Source organism: Nyctereutes procyonoides, unplaced genomic scaffold (assembly GCF_905146905.1).
Source record: "Nyctereutes procyonoides isolate TBG_1078 unplaced genomic scaffold, NYPRO_anot_genome, whole genome shotgun sequence".
Classification (NCBI taxonomy): domain Eukaryota; kingdom Metazoa; phylum Chordata; class Mammalia; order Carnivora; family Canidae; genus Nyctereutes; species Nyctereutes procyonoides.
In genome coordinates this window covers 31,197,401-31,215,430 of record NW_026575024.1, presented here as the reverse complement: position 1 = coordinate 31,215,430, position 18,030 = coordinate 31,197,401, and the positions used below count along the sequence as shown (strand labels likewise).

The 18,030-nt window shown below is 42.4% G+C and overlaps 1 protein-coding gene across 11 annotated transcripts in view; it reads left to right on the top strand.

The window, feature by feature from the left end:
* Positions 1–18,030, top strand: part of SLC23A2 (solute carrier family 23 member 2) — a 135,114-nt gene that overhangs the window by 65,107 nt on the left and 51,977 nt on the right. For all 11 annotated transcript variants that reach the window (XM_055302060.1, XM_055302077.1, XM_055302032.1 and 8 more), the window contains one exon: positions 11,391–11,489. In XM_055302060.1, coding sequence (XP_055158035.1) covers positions 11,391–11,489 — 99 coding nt within the window. The remainder of the gene's footprint in view (positions 1–11,390; positions 11,490–18,030) is intronic.

Below are 18,030 nucleotides of genomic sequence, written 5' to 3'. Positions count from 1 at the left end.
GCTAGAGACTGGTGCTCTGGAGTGCAGGGAACTGGGACAGCAGGAATCAGCTGGCTGCTCCTCAAACCAGTTTTGGGGGAGGGTTTGCTGTTGCAGGTTGCCCAGGGTAAGAGGGTGGGTTTTGGTGGCCACGTGCTGGGGATTTTATCATTGGAGATCTTTTGCATCCTATGTTGGATGAGAACTTCCTCAAATGTGGCAGAATCTGATTTTTTTTTTTTTTTTTTTTTTTTTTTAAGAAACTCAGCATGGAAAGGGAGTCAGGATTTCTTCATCTTTTATTTTTATTAGAGAGTGCATGCAAGTGTGTGAGTAGGCGTGGGTAGGGAAAAGGAGAGATACTATTAAGCAGGGTCCATGCCTAGTGCCATGCCTGATGACACAGGGCTTGATCTCAGGACCCTGAGATCATGACCTGAGCCAAGATCAAGAGTCGGACACTTAACCCACTGAGCCACTCAGGCACTCCAGAAATTAGTTTCTTTGAACAAAGTAAAACAAAATCCATGACAGTACTTGAAAAAGAAAAAGAATAAATTCATATGTAGAAGAAGAGTGATGAGTAGATCACATTTGAGAACAAGAGCTTTGCAAAGCTCTAGCATTCGCAGAAGTTAGATTGTGTGATCAGAGTTGATATTAAATAAGAGAAACATAACAAAAGATCTCCTTATCCCACAGGAATCTTGATAGGCAAACTTGTGTGCTTTTAAAGGCAACTAGGAAATGTGTAATATGAGTGAAGGTCAGGTGGCAAGAAAGTAGAACCAGAAAAATAGCAAAAAGTCTTGAAGAACTGTTATACTCTAAGTTCTTAGGCCAGGAAGGACAGCCAGGACAAGGTCTGCAGTTCTGTGTGGGGAGCTCTTGTGTCATCTGAACTTGGAGGGGGTGTCAGGGGAAACCAAGTTAATAACCTGAACTTAATGTTGGCAGAGGTCCACCTATAGTACAGCCCGTTTCAGCACGTCGGCGTTGTAGTGCCAGGTTCATAGCTGGCAGTAGTGTTTAAGGTTCCTTAAGGTTTTGTGTCTTCTCTTTCTAATTGACCCTGTGAGACTATTGGGGTCTTCTCTCTTGAGGTTCCAAAAGTACATCCTTTAGTCTGGAGACATTAGGGTTCTGGACTGAGAAGTAGCTTCATTAGGTTCAGTTCTATGGAAGGGTGGGAGAAAAACTCCTCATTCATACAAATCCATAATTTGTTTCCCTTAGCTTATTTTCTTCAGAACCATATAATGGTAGGAACGCATCATGCTCCCAGTGGGTGGGCACCACACAGACTTGGTAACAAGCTGCTACAGCCCAGTAGGAGAGAGATGGCAAGTCTGCAATCAAACCCTAAGTGTCAGGGTTTGAATTCAGCATGATGTGCTGTGAGAGCACCCTTGAGGGATCCCTGCCCAGCCATGTCTATAGTAGTGGGCCTGGCCTGTCGGAGATTCTCAGGGGAGATGACCTCAAGGTCCTGAAAAATGTCTCAGTAAAGCAGGTCAAGAGGAGGAAGACCTAGGGCCATTCAGCTGAAGAACAGCATAGCCATGTCCTCTTCTGTCAGCCAGGGCACAGGTCCTGCTGCATTAGTGCAGTGACTAGCTGAAATATGCTCTAAATGCTGTTTGCGTTGGCATCTTGTAGCACAGAAAACCGGTTCCTAAGTTACTAGGCAGGAGAGGCTTGTAAGAGGGTCATGCACAGGCTCTCTAATGTTCAGGTTTGTGCTGGGGCAGTACTGGCTTGGATCTCTTGTTCTGTATACACATCGATCCAGTTTCCCTGTACTCCTACAAGGGTCCTGGTTTGGATAATCTTATGGTGACCTTGATTACAACCAAACATAACTATATCAAGCTGAAAACATTTTAGCTCTTTCAGAGAAACTTTTAGAAAAGTCTTCCATGTGGTTAGACTTTTTTGTGTGTTAAGCCTGAAAACACGAAAAACCCTGCTCATACATGTTCACATTAGGAAATGTGGAAAATAGAGCAAGGCATTTAAAAGGGAATATTTCTGAATTGGAAGGTTATGAAAGTGATCAGAAAATATAGTTGGGTCGCTTCCCTTCCACTTTGTAGTTACTAAAGTCAGTTTTTCTCTTTAGATTTATGCCAAATTTGACCACTTCTGTAATCCAGCGAACTAGAAAAATGGAGGGCTTTCCTTATTGGCTATTGACTTGGGGGATTTTATCAGCATCAGTAAAGACATCATCCTTGTCTTTCAGGTTCTTGGTAAAGGAAGGAAAGTTTAAACCTTAAATAGAAGAAGATGATGGATTGTGAGAAAGCCTATACATAAAAGAAAGGAGGTCATGATACAGCAGTCAGATAAAGAGCCCTGGTCCAGCCAGACGTATTGGGTCAGGGGCCAGCAGCTCAGAGTCGAGCTGTGTAAGACTGCCACTCTTTTCTCTTTCCTGTTCCATCTCTCCTCCCTTTCCTCCCTTCTCTTGCCTCTTATTCTTGAAAAGATCTTGGCAGACATGGGGAGGGGTGGGCAAAGAATTCATATAAGAGTAGCTGTGATGGGACACCTGGGTGGCTCAGCGGTTGGGCTCCTGCCTTGGGCTCGGGGCCTGATCCCCGGATCTGGGATCGAGTCCCACATGGGGCTCCCTGCAAGGAGCCTGCTTTCTCCCTCTGCCTGTGTCTCTGCCTCTCTCTTTCAGTCTGTGTGTTTCATGAATTAATTAATAAATCTTTAAAAAAAAAAAGTAGCTGTGATTCCTCAAAGCCTCTGACCTTGCGATGGCAGATTTGAATAGGCTCATCTTCAGCAGTGAAAAGAAGGCAGAAGATTTGGTGCAAATGTTTCTGTTTAAAAGCCAGCATGGAAGCATAGAAGACATAAGAAGACTCATTCTTATGAGTTAAATGCGAGGTGCCATGGAGTCTCTTCTTGTGCATTCTAAAATAGAGGGCTCTGAGTCGTTAGATCTTAAAACCCAAAGTCTCAGCTGTATGGTTGGTAATAATAGGTATCTTAGGAAATGTTCTCTTTTTGAAGAATAATTAGATCTTGGGATCGACAATGTGTAATTCTGAGAATGGTCAGATGAGGAAGAGAGTGTTTGCTGCAGTTTCCCAGGAGAGTTGGTTGAATTCCATTCTTCTGTAGGAGCTTGAATCTACTGCAGAGTGGCCTTGATTAGGGAGGGAATGCTCTTAACAGGTCAAAATTGAATAGCCAAGACGAGCAGCCTTTTCTGTTTAAAGTCTATCAGTTGGAAAGGGGGGATCAGTTGATACATGCTTTGAAGTAAAAACCCTGAAAAAATGGGATCCAAATTATTTTGATGCATGGTATAAAAGATTCCTTCCCTTCTTTCTAGAGTTTGTCTTAAAAATTAATTTAAAAGGGGCACTTGAGTGGCTCATTTGGTTAAGGGTCTGCCTTTGGGTCAGGTCATGATCTGGGTCTTGGGATTGATCCTGTGGCAGGCTCTCCTGGCTCAGTGGAGAGTAGGCTTCTCCCTCTCCCTCTGGCCCTTCCCCCGTTCATGCTTTCTCTCTCTCATAAATACTAAGAAAAATAATTTTAGGGATGCTTGCGTGGCTCGGCGGGTGAGCATCTGCCTTTTGCTCAGGTTGTGATCCCAGGGTCCTGGGATTGAGTATTGGGCTCCCAGTAGGGGGTCTGCTTCTCTCTCTGCCTATGTCTCTGCCTCTCCGTGTGTCTCATGAATAAGTAAATAAAATATTTTAAATATTTATCTTAAAGGTTCTTATTTTTAAGTAATCTTTATACCCAAGGTGGAGCTCGAACTCACAGCCCCGAAAATAAGAGTTGCATATATTCCATTGACTGAGCCAGCCAGGTGCCCTATTAAAAATTAATTTTTATGCTCTCGTTTCAGATAGTATTTAGTATTTCAACTTTTTTCTTTTTTTAAAGATTTTATTTATTTGAGATAGAGCACGTACTCATGAGTGGGGGGAGGGCAGAAGGAGGGGGAGAAGCAGACTCCCCACTGAGCCTAGTGCAAGGCCTGCCTGGGCCTTGATCCCAGGACCCTGAGATCACTACCTGAGTGGAGGTCAGATGCTTAACCAACTGAGCCACCCAGACACCCCTAGTATCTTAGTGTTTAATTCAAATAAAACTTTGGTAGTTTGTTTATTTATGAGAGTGCATGTGCTCGTGAGTTGGGGGGGAGGTGAAGATGGAGAGGGGAAGAGAATGTTAAGCAGGCTCCACACCCAATACCGGGCTTGATCTCTTGACCTTGAGATCATGAGCTGAGCTGAAATCAAGAGTTGGATGTTCAACCCACTGAGCCACCCAGGCACCCCTGAGCTTTGGTAGTTTTAAATGAGAGATGATTGTAATTAAAAAATTACCACCTACTAGTTGGGACACAGTTTGGTATAAATGATGACAATAACAGAGTTGGTGCAGTCTCTTTCTAGAGAAGGTTTATGAAGTTGAGTGTTTCGGCTGATTGTCTCCTTTGTGTGTGGCCAGATCCACAGAATCTGGCCCTGAAAGCACACCGTCTATTCCGTTTTTTTTTTTTTTTTTTTTTTTTTTTTGAGGCTTGCTTTGTGCTCCAAGCTTTACTAGATGTGACGGGAGTGCAGCAGAAGCAGTTGCCCAGGCTTCCCCCCCCACCCCCAGTGCCATCCCTGTGGCCACTGCGTTCTTCGGATCCTCACATCAATCTGGGTCTTTGTTCTCCCTGCCTCCCGGCCTTGTTCCTTTCCAAGCCCTGTCTGTCATTCCTGCCTATGTCCTAGACTACTTAAGATTTTTTTTTTTTTTCGGGGATCCCTGGGTGGCGCAGCGGTTTGGCGCTTGCCTTTGGCCCAGGGCGCGATCCTGGAGACCCGGGATCAAATCCCACGTCGGGCTCCCGGTGCATGGAGCCTGCTTCTCCCTCTGCCTATGTCTCTACCTCTCTCTCTCTCTCACTGTGTGACTATCATAAATAAAAAAAAAAAATTAAAAAAAAAAAAAGATTTTTTTTTTTTCTTCTAGGCTCTTATACCTCCTGAACCTTTTACCTCTGAATTCTCTGTTCACTCCTAACCTGTATTTACCTAAGCTAGGTAGCTAGGATCCCTGGCTTTGACAATGAGAGGTAAGGTATTTCAGATTGATTTCTTTACTATAATCTAAGTCCATAATTCTGATGGAGAAAAGACTCCTTTCCTGTTAGGATTTGACACAGTACTTGAGGAGGAAGGTAAGCAATAGGAGGAGGTTGACCCAGTGCTTCTTTTCCCCACTACCCTGATTTTACCTGTTCTAAAGCATCCATGTTTCTCCTCAGGCTTCATGGTACAAATGTGATGTTGGAATAAAATGGAAGTAGCAAGAAAACCGAGGTGTTCTTTTCCTTTATCTTTTTTTATAGTTCACTTACGTTTCTTTTCTGTCGTTTCATTATTTATATAACTTCTTTATTTACAAGAGAAATATGTTCACTGTGGGAAATTAGAAACTATGGAATGATGTGATGAGAGGAAAAACAAATGCATTTAGAATCCTATCAACCAGAAAAACAGTATGCTATTTTTGTGTATTTCTTTCTGGAGATTTGAAACAAATAATTTGGGAGTTCTTTTACAAAATTCTGTTGTATGCACACACTGCTTTATAAAGTCCACTAACTTTGTATTCTATCCTGGCATATTGATGCCCTTGAACATAATTTGGAATTGTGACATAATAGCAAATTGTGGATCTGACTTTTGCACCTTCATTGGGACCTTGGGTTGTTTCTCAGTGTTTGTCAGAGTAAATATTAGCTTAATTCATGTTAACATTATTGCAAAACATATTAGTTTTGAATATTAATGAAGTGGAACACTTTTTTCTTGTGTTCCTTGGCCGTTCACATTCTTTGTGAATCTGTCTACCCCACCCCTTTTATCTATGTTGAGCTATACCAATGGTCAGAAATGCCACAGACCTATTAGAAGTCATGTCTAAACAATTGAGCCACATAGGCATCCTGATACCTCTGTTCTTTAAACACACTTTAATTGTAGAAATGGATACTAGAGGAAATAATCAAGTGTGTGTGTGTAGGAGGGTAAAAATCGTGCTACTCTCTTATTAAAAAAATAGACAACAGTTAATTTGGGGTACTTCATTTTTACTTTGAAAATAAGTATAAAATGGCTCCTTAGCTACTGGATGTATGAGAGTGGTGGGTGATTTATACCCCACCCCAGATAGGTTCTGAACCTCTGATCAGAAACATGGGGTTTTCCAGGTCCCTGTACCCTTCGCCTTACTGGTGTCCACAGTTGCTGGTTCACACTCACTCTCATTCACTGACGGTTTAAAATGACATTGCTGCGATACTGACCCTCGTCATGACACTCTTCTGCTATTTCTTCTGTCTCTCCTGCTTCCTATATATTGGACCATTTCAGGATTACTGTTTAGAAACCAGCATTTTAGCATTATTATCTTTGTTTACTGGAAATAAAACACACGAGTAAGAAAGATGTGTTTACTGAGCAGTGGACCTACCCTCCTACACAAAGACAACATGAGCCCTGCAAATTGGGAACCAGCCATCAGCTGGACAAATGTAGGCAGAGAAAAGCTGCTTGCTTCACAGCTGATGGAGTGATTATACATTATTGGTTTGGCAGAAAAAAATTAAAACCATCAAGTCTGTTTTCAGATAGTTTTGGGGGGAGAAAGGACATCTTGTTCCCAAAAATAATGTTTTTTTTTTTTTTTAAATACTAGATCAGTTTCCTAAGATGAAAGATTCCAAGATCCTGTTATCTGCCATGCTATTAATAACACAAAATAAAACCTGCCTTATTATATTTAAGAAGTTTCCCAGTCATGTTTTATTTCTCAGTTGAAATAATATTTAGAGATTCAAAAATATGAAGCTTTGATAGTATCAGCAACATTATTTTTATCCTTTTAAAGTCAGTGCTTTTCCTTTTTTTTTGTTTTTTTTTTAGTGCTTTTCCTGAAGAACAGATTTTAACGTCTAATTTTTAAAAATTTCCCATTGTAAAAACATACAGATCATCAGAATAGCTAATTTAATAGACCAGAGGAAACAGTAAAACCAGTGTTGTTTTTTCAATAGTGTTTGGTCATTTTCTGCACACACACACAGTGGAGGCAGCAGGTCAGAGGGCACCCTGGTGGGCATGTCCCCATCTCCTGTCAGCTTTGCTTCTCTGGTGCCAGGTCCCCCTCTCTCCCTTCGGTAGGAACTTGGTTCATCCCCCGCTTGCTCCAGAACACCCCCCTGCCTTCCAGGCTTGTTTACATTGCCCCAGGATGTTGTTGGAGTGCTGGAGCTAGACATGTTCTCCTTTTGGGGATGAGGTTGGCACAGGTAAAGGGCAGCAGTGCAACTCTGGAACAGGAAGCTGATGGGGATGGAAGGTGGGCTCTGAGGTCCCCGAGGATGGCTTGACCTGTGAAAATATGTTAGAGATCATGGTTAGGTTATTTAGGTCAATAATATTTATAGTTAAGTAAACATCTCGCCCTGGCCTGGTAAAGTAAGTGATTGATTTTTGTGAATCAGACACCTTTGGATTGGCTTACAAATCCAAACTGGCCCTTGTACCAGTTTATTTCTCTGCCCTTCCCTGCACCGTCTCCTTGGGGACATCCACCCAGGCACCTAGGTAATTGAACTCACAGTAGCCTGGATACTTTCCCACCTGCCGGGCACCTACCCTGAGCAGCTGTGATGCTGTGCTCCCATCTGGGCAGGCTCCGGGGCCATTAGGGCCACATCCTTGCTCTCTCCTGAACCAGACTACCTTATCCAGAACACTGTCTTCAGTACCCAGTAGCAGCCTCTGTTCCCATCGCCGTGCCCTTTACTGCACCTCGCCCTTCCATTCTCCCATTGCAATCTGAGTGGCCTGTGCTTGGCGCTGCTCCGTGGCTCCCTGCTAGGGCCTTGTGTCCTGTCAGAATTTCTTAGCCTGACCCCCCACTCCAGGCAGTGCTCTTGGAGGAGGTGCAGGACTGCCTCTTCATTGCCTGGGCACAGCAGGTGCACCAATGGAGTTCATCAAGTGAATATGTGAGCCTTTGCCTGGGCTGGGAAGCATTCGCATCTTTTGGTACTTATCTCCTGGTGAGTGTGTGTATGGAATAAGTCCAAAAAGGCGTGGGAATTAATAAATCCTGCCAAAGGCTCCTGTTTGGTGCCAGCATATGAATTTTAAAAAGTCATCGAGGTGAAATTCACACAAATTAGCCATTTTAAAGCAAACGATTCAGTGACATTTAACACATTCACAGTGTTGTGCAACCATCACCTCTGCCTAGTTCCAAAATCTTTTCATCACCCTGAAAAGAAGCCCTGCGCCCACGGAGCAGTTGTTCCCTGCGGCGGCTGGCGGTGAATGCAGATGAAGGTGAGTTCTAGCCAGGATAGGACTTTGGATCAGATCTGGGTTTCTTTGATGACTTAGTAACTGAGCATTATTGTTACAAGAGAGTTCATCCTGAGTGTGTATACGTCTTGGCGTCTCTGTGGGCTGAGCACTGCTGTGCTAGGACTTGGAGCATGGTTCTAATAGTAAGTTAGAGTTTCCTGTTGTGGACCTGAACTTGGCTGGGAAAGTCCATCTTGCTGGCAGCTGGTTTTACGGGCAAACAAATGCCCCAAACCCAGGTAACTTGTGTCAAAAGCTATCACGTGACTTAAGAGGTAGTTCTGGAAATCTTTATCTGTAGTGCCATAAGGAAATACTGCCCTGGTAGAGCTCTCTGGCATACTTTAAAATTAGCCTCACACTTGGGTTATTAACCTGTATGAAAAGTTTAATTTTTCACTGATTTCTTCAACTATTAAAAAACAAATGGATTGAAGGGTGTTTGGACCTCCTCAGTTTGAGCTATGCTGCTTATTATTAGATCTTTAGTCTTTATAATTTTTTCACCCTTGTAAAAAGAAGTTGTCCTCATTATAGGAAATTCCCAAAATAGAGAAGGAGAAAAAGGTGAAAATGGCCCCCTGATTAAAGATAACCATGGTTAATATTCTGGTGGACACCTTTTTTATTGTTTGTTTAAAAAAGCAGCATACAAATAACATACAAACACATGCCGATTATAAAAGACCCAAATGTTAAAGGAGGATTGGGAGTGAAAATATCAAAGGAGTGCCTGTGCCTAGGGCAACCTTCCTATTGTTGGTCTGGGGCCTTTCTGCATCCTTTCTCAAGTGTTCAAACAGGCAGATTGTTACGATTTTTTTTTAAAAGCATAGTTAAGATAATTCTAAACTTACTGTTTTATGACTTTTTCAAGAAAAAGTATTTTTTGGGAGTTCTTTCCTTGTCAGCACATTATTTTTTTCTTTTTTAATGGCTTTTTAATCTTTTTCACTAACTTTTTTTTTTTAAGATTCTATTTATTTATTCATGAGAGACACAGAGAGGCAGACACAGGCAGAGGGAGAAGCAGGCTCCATGCAGGGAGCCTGAAGTGGGACTTGATCCCAGGACCCCGGGAACATGCCCTGAATCAAAGGCAGACGCTCAACCTGAGCCACCCAGGCGTCCCAACATTAATTTTGAAATGGATATCCCATAATCTCACGATGTTTGTATTTATTTTTTTCTCCATTGGTTTAATGTCTTTTTTTTTTTATGAACGTTTGTTTCCAGGGATTCAGCATTTTAAGTATCAGTCATCAGTTTTTTTTTTTTTTTTTTAATCAGTCATCAGTCTTGAATGCATATACCATTTGCGTGGATATTCCTGGAAGATAAGTTTCTATGAGTGCAATTGCTTGATCCAAGAAAATGCCCCTTTTCTTCTGGTCCTAAATTACCCTCCACAAGGGGCCGCATATCTCTTAGATAACTCAAGGTAGCTTTCTCCCTACATCTTGGTCAACACTGGATTCATCTTTTAAAATATCCCCCTAATTTATGTTAAAAAAAATGAAAATTCCTAAAAATTTCCTTTCTATAATTTTAGATGAGGTTGAACAGCTTATCATGTGTTTTAGATATTTAAATTTTTTCCTGTGAGTTGTAGACCTCTGTCATTTGCCCGTTTCCTGTGGATTGTTTTATTGATTTGTGGGTGTTCTTTATAAACTATTGATGCCGACCTTTGTGGCTAGACCTTCTTTTAAGCCATCACTCATCTTTTTCTTCTTTTCAGTATATTTTATTTACAATACCAGATTTTAAATTTTTTTTTAAAGATTTATTTATTTATTTATGATAGAGGCAGGCAGAGACCCAGGAGGAGGGAGAAGCAGGCTCCATGCTGGGAGCCTGACGTAGGACTCGATCCCAGGACGCCAGCATCGCCTCCTGGGCCAAAGGCAGGCGCCAAACCTCTGAGCCACCCAGGGATCCCCAGATTTTAAACTTTTTATGTACTTTGTCGATTTTTCTCTGTACCTTAAAAATGCAGTTGTGCTATTATTCATGCATAGTTATTTTCAGCATTGATTTTTCAAGATGGGTTCCTGGAAATGGAGCCGTTTGGCTAAAGGGTAAAATATTTTAAGATTTTTGCTACAGGCTTCCAGGACCTAAGATGATTCCATGTGCCTCACCAGGGCACGCATAAGGGGTGGTAATCTGCAGGTTCCCAGGGGTTTGCCTCCACTCTTCAGAATGAGTTCTGCCTGGGCAGCCTTGGTGGCGCAGCGGTTTAGCCCTGCCTTCAGCCCAGGGCCTGATCCTGGAGACCTAGGATCGAGTCCCACGTCAGGCTCCCTTCATGGAGCCTGCTGCTCCCTTGCTCCCTCTCTCCCCCTCCCCCTCCTCCTCTGTATCTCATGAATAAATAAATCTTTAAAAAAAAAAAAAGTTCTCCTTACCTTGAGGGCCCAGAAACTAGATTGTGTCAGTATGAATAGCCCCAGGCTGCCTGTCCAGTGCCACCTGTTAATGCCTACATGTACCAGGAGGCTAGTTTGTACAGTAACCAATGATGGGAAATGTCAGCATCTTAGGCGATCAGGATTGCGGAGTTGCTGGTGGGGAGGGGGGCAGGCAGACGTGCCACAGCACAGAGTTGTCATCATGTGACTTGGGAGAGATCATGACCAAGGCAGCTCAGGATGCTTCTCCCTCGCTCAGACACAGCTTTGGCACCCAGCCAGGCCTCCTTGGCCTTGGAGGGTGCTGCAGGCCCTGCTCCCCTGGCTTTCTGTGGGTGCTCCAGTTCGGGCCTCCCCTTGTGAGACTCGTGGTATATTTCTCCCCTGTCAGAAGCACACACACAGTTGCTGATGCAGTGCACACGTGCCCAGAATTTCCTTTAAGAAAACTAGAAACTTGGCTGATTTGGTAGGCAAAAAATGCACAGCTTGTGTCTGTTAGAAAAATTACAGAAGGCGTCTGGGGAGAATGTTTCTGTGCAGTGCATGGTATACAGTGAAACAGCCTGTAAATGATTTTGTTTCTTGGCAGGTGGTGATAAATGGAGGTGCCACGTCCAGCGGTGAGCAGGACAATGAAGACACTGAGCTCATGGCAATCTACACGACAGAAAATGGCATTGCAGAAAAGGTACCTCCTTGCTCCAGCCTCTCCTGTTTCCCAGGCCCCCTGCAGGGTGTGGCTATCCTTCCTGGGGGCTTGTGTCAACCCTCCTGAGTGGGTGTGTTCTCTTCATGGTGGAAATGGATGAGGAGTAGCAGTGACTAATTTTTTTTTAATTTTTTTTATTTTTATTTTATGATAGAGAGGCAGAGACACAGGCAGAGGGAGAAGCAGGCTCCATGCACCAGGAGCCCGATATGGGATTTGATCCCGGGTCTCCAGGATTGCGCCCTGGGCCAAAGGCAGGCGCCAAACCGCTGCGCCACCCAGGGATCCCCGCAGTGACTAATTTTTAATTGTCTTGATGGCAATTAAGGTGAGACCTATATAGAAGTCTTTGTTTTTAAAGGCCTCAGCCAGTATGCTGAGGGGGAGGTGGTTCAGAGTTGGAGTCTGGACTCAGGTCTGGGTGCTAATGTGACCCAGATCCCGAGGGAGTTGCTTAAGCTCTCTGGGCATCAGTTGCCTCATCTCCAAAATGGGAGGAAAAAATTGTCAGCATCTGTTCAGTTCTGAGGTTTAAACAAAATAATAACATAGGTAATATTAGTGTTGTGCCTTGTACGTACTCTGTTGCAGTAAATGAGAATAAAAGAAGCCAGTTAGATAGCTTACGTAGACTGTGATAACGAACAGAATGATGGAAATCATATGCTGAGGTGGGAGAAGGTTTCTTTTTTTTTTTTTTTTTTTTTTTTTGCCTCATCTCCTTGGGGTCAGTTTGTGTGACTTTATTCACAGAGGCCAGGAGAGGCCTGCCCAAGGAGGATCTAGATGCCTTGATTGATTTTTTTTTTTTTAATCTTTATCAATCACTATGCCTATTACATGAAAAGTTTGATTCTAGGGTATTTCTAGATTGCATGGCAGCTCTAAGACTTCTCAATTTCATTTGAGTTTTATTTGATAGACTTTTATTATTTTTTAGAGAGAGAGGAGGGCAGGGCAGAGGGGGAAGGAGAGAGAGAATCTTAGGCAGGCTCCATGATCGATCAGTGTGGAGCCTGACTTGGGGCTCGATCCCACGACCCCAAGACACCATCTGAGCTGAAATCAAGAGCTGGATGCTTAAAAAATTGGGCTACTAGGCCACTCCTATTTGGTAGACTTTTAAATTTTAAAGCACATTTTATTTTCACTGTGAAAATCTAATCCGTTTTTGTAATGAAGCATTATATTCTAGAACCACTGTATTGTACTTTTTTTTATAGTAAGCTCTATACCCACTGTGGGCTTGAACTCACAACCCTGAGATCAAGAACTGCATGCTCTACTGACTGAGCCAGCCAGGTGCCCCTGGTTGTACTTTAGTTAATGTGCACTAAATATTCTAGAAACAGACTATTAGAAAGTTGATACATGCAAATATAATACCCAGCTTAGGAATTAGCACCATAAATTTATAGTGTAATCACTAAAACGATAAAGAACAAGGAGACTATATTGAAATTCTGGAATATGTGTAGTTTCTTTTTTTTTCCATTTTGGCCATCTTGACCAATATTGCTTTTTGGTTGAGGTATTATAAATTTGGTCAACTGATTATAAATTTTATGGAGGCCAGTTAGACATGTTGAGATGTTAAAATTCCTGTGTTATTGGATTCTGAGGTGCTCCTCAGAGTGCAGGAATTGAAGTAGCGGCTTTTGACATGTTGACATGTGAGTGCCTACCTCTGCAGCTGAGACACAGCCCACAGAGACGGATCTGGGCAGGGAGCGACCAACTGGCCTCCTTGGGTCTCAGCATCCGAGTGGTATATCTTGCAGTCCACTTCTGAATTCACAGCCTTGTTAGCAGTATCCAATTTATGCATACTGGGTCCTTTATCAGAGTCACCAGAATTTCCAGGGTATAGGCTGTCATGATTTTAGACTTCCATTATCCAGGAAATGATGATCATCTTTTGAAATGAATAGCAAGGAGCATTAACACTGAAGGCTTTTTAACATCTATAGCAGTACTTTTTACTGATGGCTAGTGAACTATTGTCTCGTTTATGCTAGACACTTACCTGTTTGAAAATCTTTTTCACTGTCTAAACTTTGATACATTAGTATTTCCTTGGATGCTAGTGATATAGGGTATCTTCCTGTTTAACTGGCTGATTTTATGAAATGACAAGTTTGGAGAGAAGAGCTACCATGTATTGAATGATGCTAAATGGTCCAGGCTTTGGGCTGTATGATTCAAAGAGCGGGTCACATTTAGCCCTCACCGAAACCTGATTAGAGAGGTGCTACCACTGTCTCTGTTTTAGAGAAAAAGAAAATGAAATTTCGGTCTTCTGCTGTCTTGAATTCATGCAAAGAAAACTTTATGCTGCCCTTTGGGATCTTGCCCCTTTTTTTTAATTTTTAATTTTATTTGAGATAGAATGAGTGAGAGAGAAAGAGAGCGAGCAAGAGCGAGAGTGCACACACAAGCAGGGGGAGAGGGAAAAACCAGATCTCCATTGCAGGGAGCCTGATGTGGGGCTCAATCCCAGGACCTTGGGATCATGACTTGAGCTGAAGGTGAACATTTAACTGATTGAGCCACCCAGGCACCCCGGGGGTCTTGCTTTTTAGAGGGCATTGAAAGGCTGTCTCTGAACACCTGACTGAATTAACAATGAAACCTTGCAGGAGAGGAGGAGTAGGGGCCAGAGAAGATCATCCCACATATATTCTCCATATTCATGTTTTCTTAATTATAGTGAGCTGTTAGTTTTCAAATACTTATTTTATATAAAACTTCTGGTATCTCTTAATACTCTTGAGCTCCTTATGATAAATGCTGGTTAATATGGTGTTAACTACAAGATACCCATCTTGGAATATACTCAAAGGGATTTATTTCTGAAAGGACCAGAAGGATAATGCCTTGAGTCATGAACCATGAATCTGTAAGATAGCACTGGGACCCATGCCCAGTACATTCTGAACTTGACCTCAGTACTATTGGGATTCTTCAGTGAGGGATGCTGAGGGAATTGAACTTTGTTTATAGTGAGGGTATTTGGAACAAGGATGAAGTAACTACAAGTAAACGGTTTAGAAATATCAGCATTTTGTTGTTTTACAGATTCCCCACAAAATATGTTTACAGAATCATGTGAAGTAGTTGCAGTGGTATTGGCAAATCACTGTTAATCACAATTTCAGAAAGTCAGTTTCTGGTAATTTCTAAAGAGCAGCCCTGTTTTTCTTGGGAGGCCATGTAGCATGGTGGCAAATGCAGTCTTCGTGTTCAACTCTTGAGTCACTCACTCAGTCCCTCAGTGTCTCTACCCCCTCATCTGTAAAATGGGGTATGACAACACGTAACTTCCCAGGGCCCTTGCACAGAGGATAGCTTGAGGCTTTTAGGAAGCAGAGATTGCCAAAATGCGAAAACAGTCCCAAGTGAACTAGTTCACTTGCATAGTTCAACGTGTACCACTTGAATATCCCACCTGGCTTGGCACTGGGTTCTTTAGCTCCCCATTGTTTCAACAGCTGTCACCAAGTTTGTTAAATAGAAGATCAACTTATTTCCATAATGTTGAAATTTATTTTTAAAGTTAAAGACCGGGATCCCTGGGTGGCGCATCGGTTTGGCGCCTGCCTTTGGCCCAGGGCGTGATCCTGGAGACCCTGGATCAAATCCCATGTCGGGCTCCTGGTGCATGGAGCCTGCTTCTCCCTCTGCCTAGGTCTCTGCCTCTCTCTCCCTATGTGACTATCATAAATAAAAATTAAAAAAAAAAATAAAGTTAAAGACCTCCTTTAAACTTTCAATCCTTGTGGATTCTCTTTAAAATTAAGATACTAGTAGTTCTTGTAAAAGGAGATTCTCTTGGAGTAGATTAAACAAGAACACAGTGTAGGTTATTTTTGAAGCTGGAGAGAGAGATGGGGTGGGCATTCCATATTTCCACTTTTATACACGTATGGAAAATTGTGTAATACAAAATTTTTTAAAGATTTTATTTATTCATGAGAGAAACACAGAGAAGCAGAGACATAGGCAGAGGGAGAAGCAGGCTCCATGCAGGGAGCACGACGGACGTGGGACTTGATCCTGGGTCTCCAGGATCATGCCCTGGGCTAAAGGTGGTGCTAAACCGCTGAGCCATCCGGGCTGCCTTATGTAATACAAACTTAAGAGAATAATTGAGACATACCTTTTTGTTGCTACTCTTTCATTCTCTGGTATTGATTGTGGCTTTGAAGATATCAGGTCAGTTTTGTTTTCTTCTTTTTATCAGCACCTTGATTTTTTTGCCTGTATTTTGGATTCTTTATCTTTGATATTCAGTAACTTAACTTAGGTATGTTTTGATGTTGACTATTCTGGGTCAGGATTTTTTGGCACTTGGGAGTATTTAGCATTAAAGGTCCAGTTACTCTAGGAAAGCTTTCTTGAATTCTGTCTTTATTTTTTGTTTTAGTCTGTTCTTTTAGTTTCTTATTTGGGGGCTCCAATGAGATATATTTTGAATCTCCTTTGCTTGCCTTCTCTGGCTGTCCTTTATCTCTAATCTTTTTTTTTTCTCTTACATGGTTTGATGCCCCTCCCCGCCTACTTCCAGCCTGTGACCCTTACTCTGTTTTCTCTTTGTTTGTTTTCTCTTGTGCTCTTATCACTTCCACTATTTATTCCTTTTTTTAAAAAAAAAATTCTATCCAAATTCTGTCAACATATTCTATTTCCCTTTGCTCTTAAACTTGTTTTAAGGTTTTTTTTTTTTAAGATTTTATTTATTTATTCATGAGAGACAGAGAGAGTCAGAGACACAGGCAGAGGGAGAAGCAGGCCCCATGCAGGGAGCCTGATGCGGGACTCCATCTGGGACTCCAGGATCACGCCCTGGGCTGATAGCGGGTGCTAAACTGCTGAGCCACCCAGGGATCCCATAAGGTTTTTCTTAATACAGTTGATTGTTTTATTGAGTTTTGAAAATGTCTGAGTCTGAGCAACATTGGTGGTATGGTGGTAAGCATGACTGCCTTCCAAAATATCTAAATAGTTTTTCATCAATTCATTGAGTACTTTGTGGGTCTTTTTTTTTTTTTTTTTAAAGATTTTATTTATTTATTCATGAGAGACACAGGCAGAGGGAGAAGCAGGCTCCGTGGGACTCCATCCCGGATCTCCAGGATCAGGCCCCAGGCTCAAGGTGGCACTAAACTGTTGAGCCACCGAGGCTGCTCTTTGTGGGTCTTCTAATTTGCAAACATACCCTTTAGTTTTTGGAATTTTTTCTTTTTGATTAATTCCTATATTATTTTCCTTGTTCTGTTCTGACTTTTAAAAGCTTATTTCTTTTTAAAAGATTTATTTATTTAAGAGCGAGAGCTTGTGAGAGTTGTGGGGGGCAGTGCAGAGGGAGAGAGAATCTCAAGCAGACTTGGTGCTGAGCACAGAGCCCAACATGGGACATATCCCATGACCCATGAGATCATGACCTGAGCCCAAAGCAAGACTCAGACGCTCAACTGAGCCACCCTGGCATCACTAGACACTCTCTTAAGAACAGGATATTCCATGGCATCTGGGATATTCTATCAGAGCACTTGACTCTTGTTTTTGGCTTAAATAATGATCTCAGGGCTGTGATTCAGCCCTGTGTCGGGCTCTATGTTCAGCATGGAGTCTGTTCCCCGCCCCATCTGCTCCTCCTTGCTCACTCTTCTCTCAAATAAATAAGTAAATAAAACCTTAAAAAACAGAAGAAAACAAGATATTCTAAGAACTCACAGGTTGTCTCCCAATTACCAGGCAAAGACTGGGCCATTTTTTGACATGTGGGGGCTTGGACAACCCAGACTTGCTGAATTAATCTTTTCTTGCACACCAGTACATAACCACATTTTTCACACGCATGTATTTTCTCTACCATCCCTACAAACAAATTTTTAAAAGGCATATGCAATCCATTTTAAGTCCTTCAGGAATGCAAACCCGCCAATATCCATTGTTTCGAATGGAAGAAAAAGTTTTCTGAAAGGTCAGCCTCAGTTTTCATTTGGAGTAGCTCAAATGTCAACTTACATCAGACATTTACCTTTAGGCTTTAGAAGGTGAGGCTGTGGGCAGCCCGGGTGGCTCAGCAGTTTAGCACTGCCTTCAGTCCAGGGCGTGATCCCGGGAGACCTGGGATCAAGTCCCACATCAGGCTCCCTGCGTGGAGCCTGCTTCTCCCTCTGCCTCTGTCTCTGCCTCTCTCTCTCTGTGTCTCTCATAAATAAATAAAGAAAATCTTAAAAAAAAAAGTGAGGCTGAATTGTGTCACTTCTTTTGTTCAAGGTATTTGGCCCCCCAGATCCCCATCTCCGTCTGCACAGGAAGTCGATTGACAAACAGGGAGTCTGTGTCTTTCTGTGAACCATATCCATGGATAAGAGGGCATAAGTGGGGCTGGAGAAGTCAGAATGGTCATCATCCTTACCTTTTTTTTGTAGCATCTTTTACTTTTGTTTCCTGTTAGTTTTTCTTTTTTAAAGTTACAATAGACTTAAAAAAAAATGTGCCTCTCAGAGTC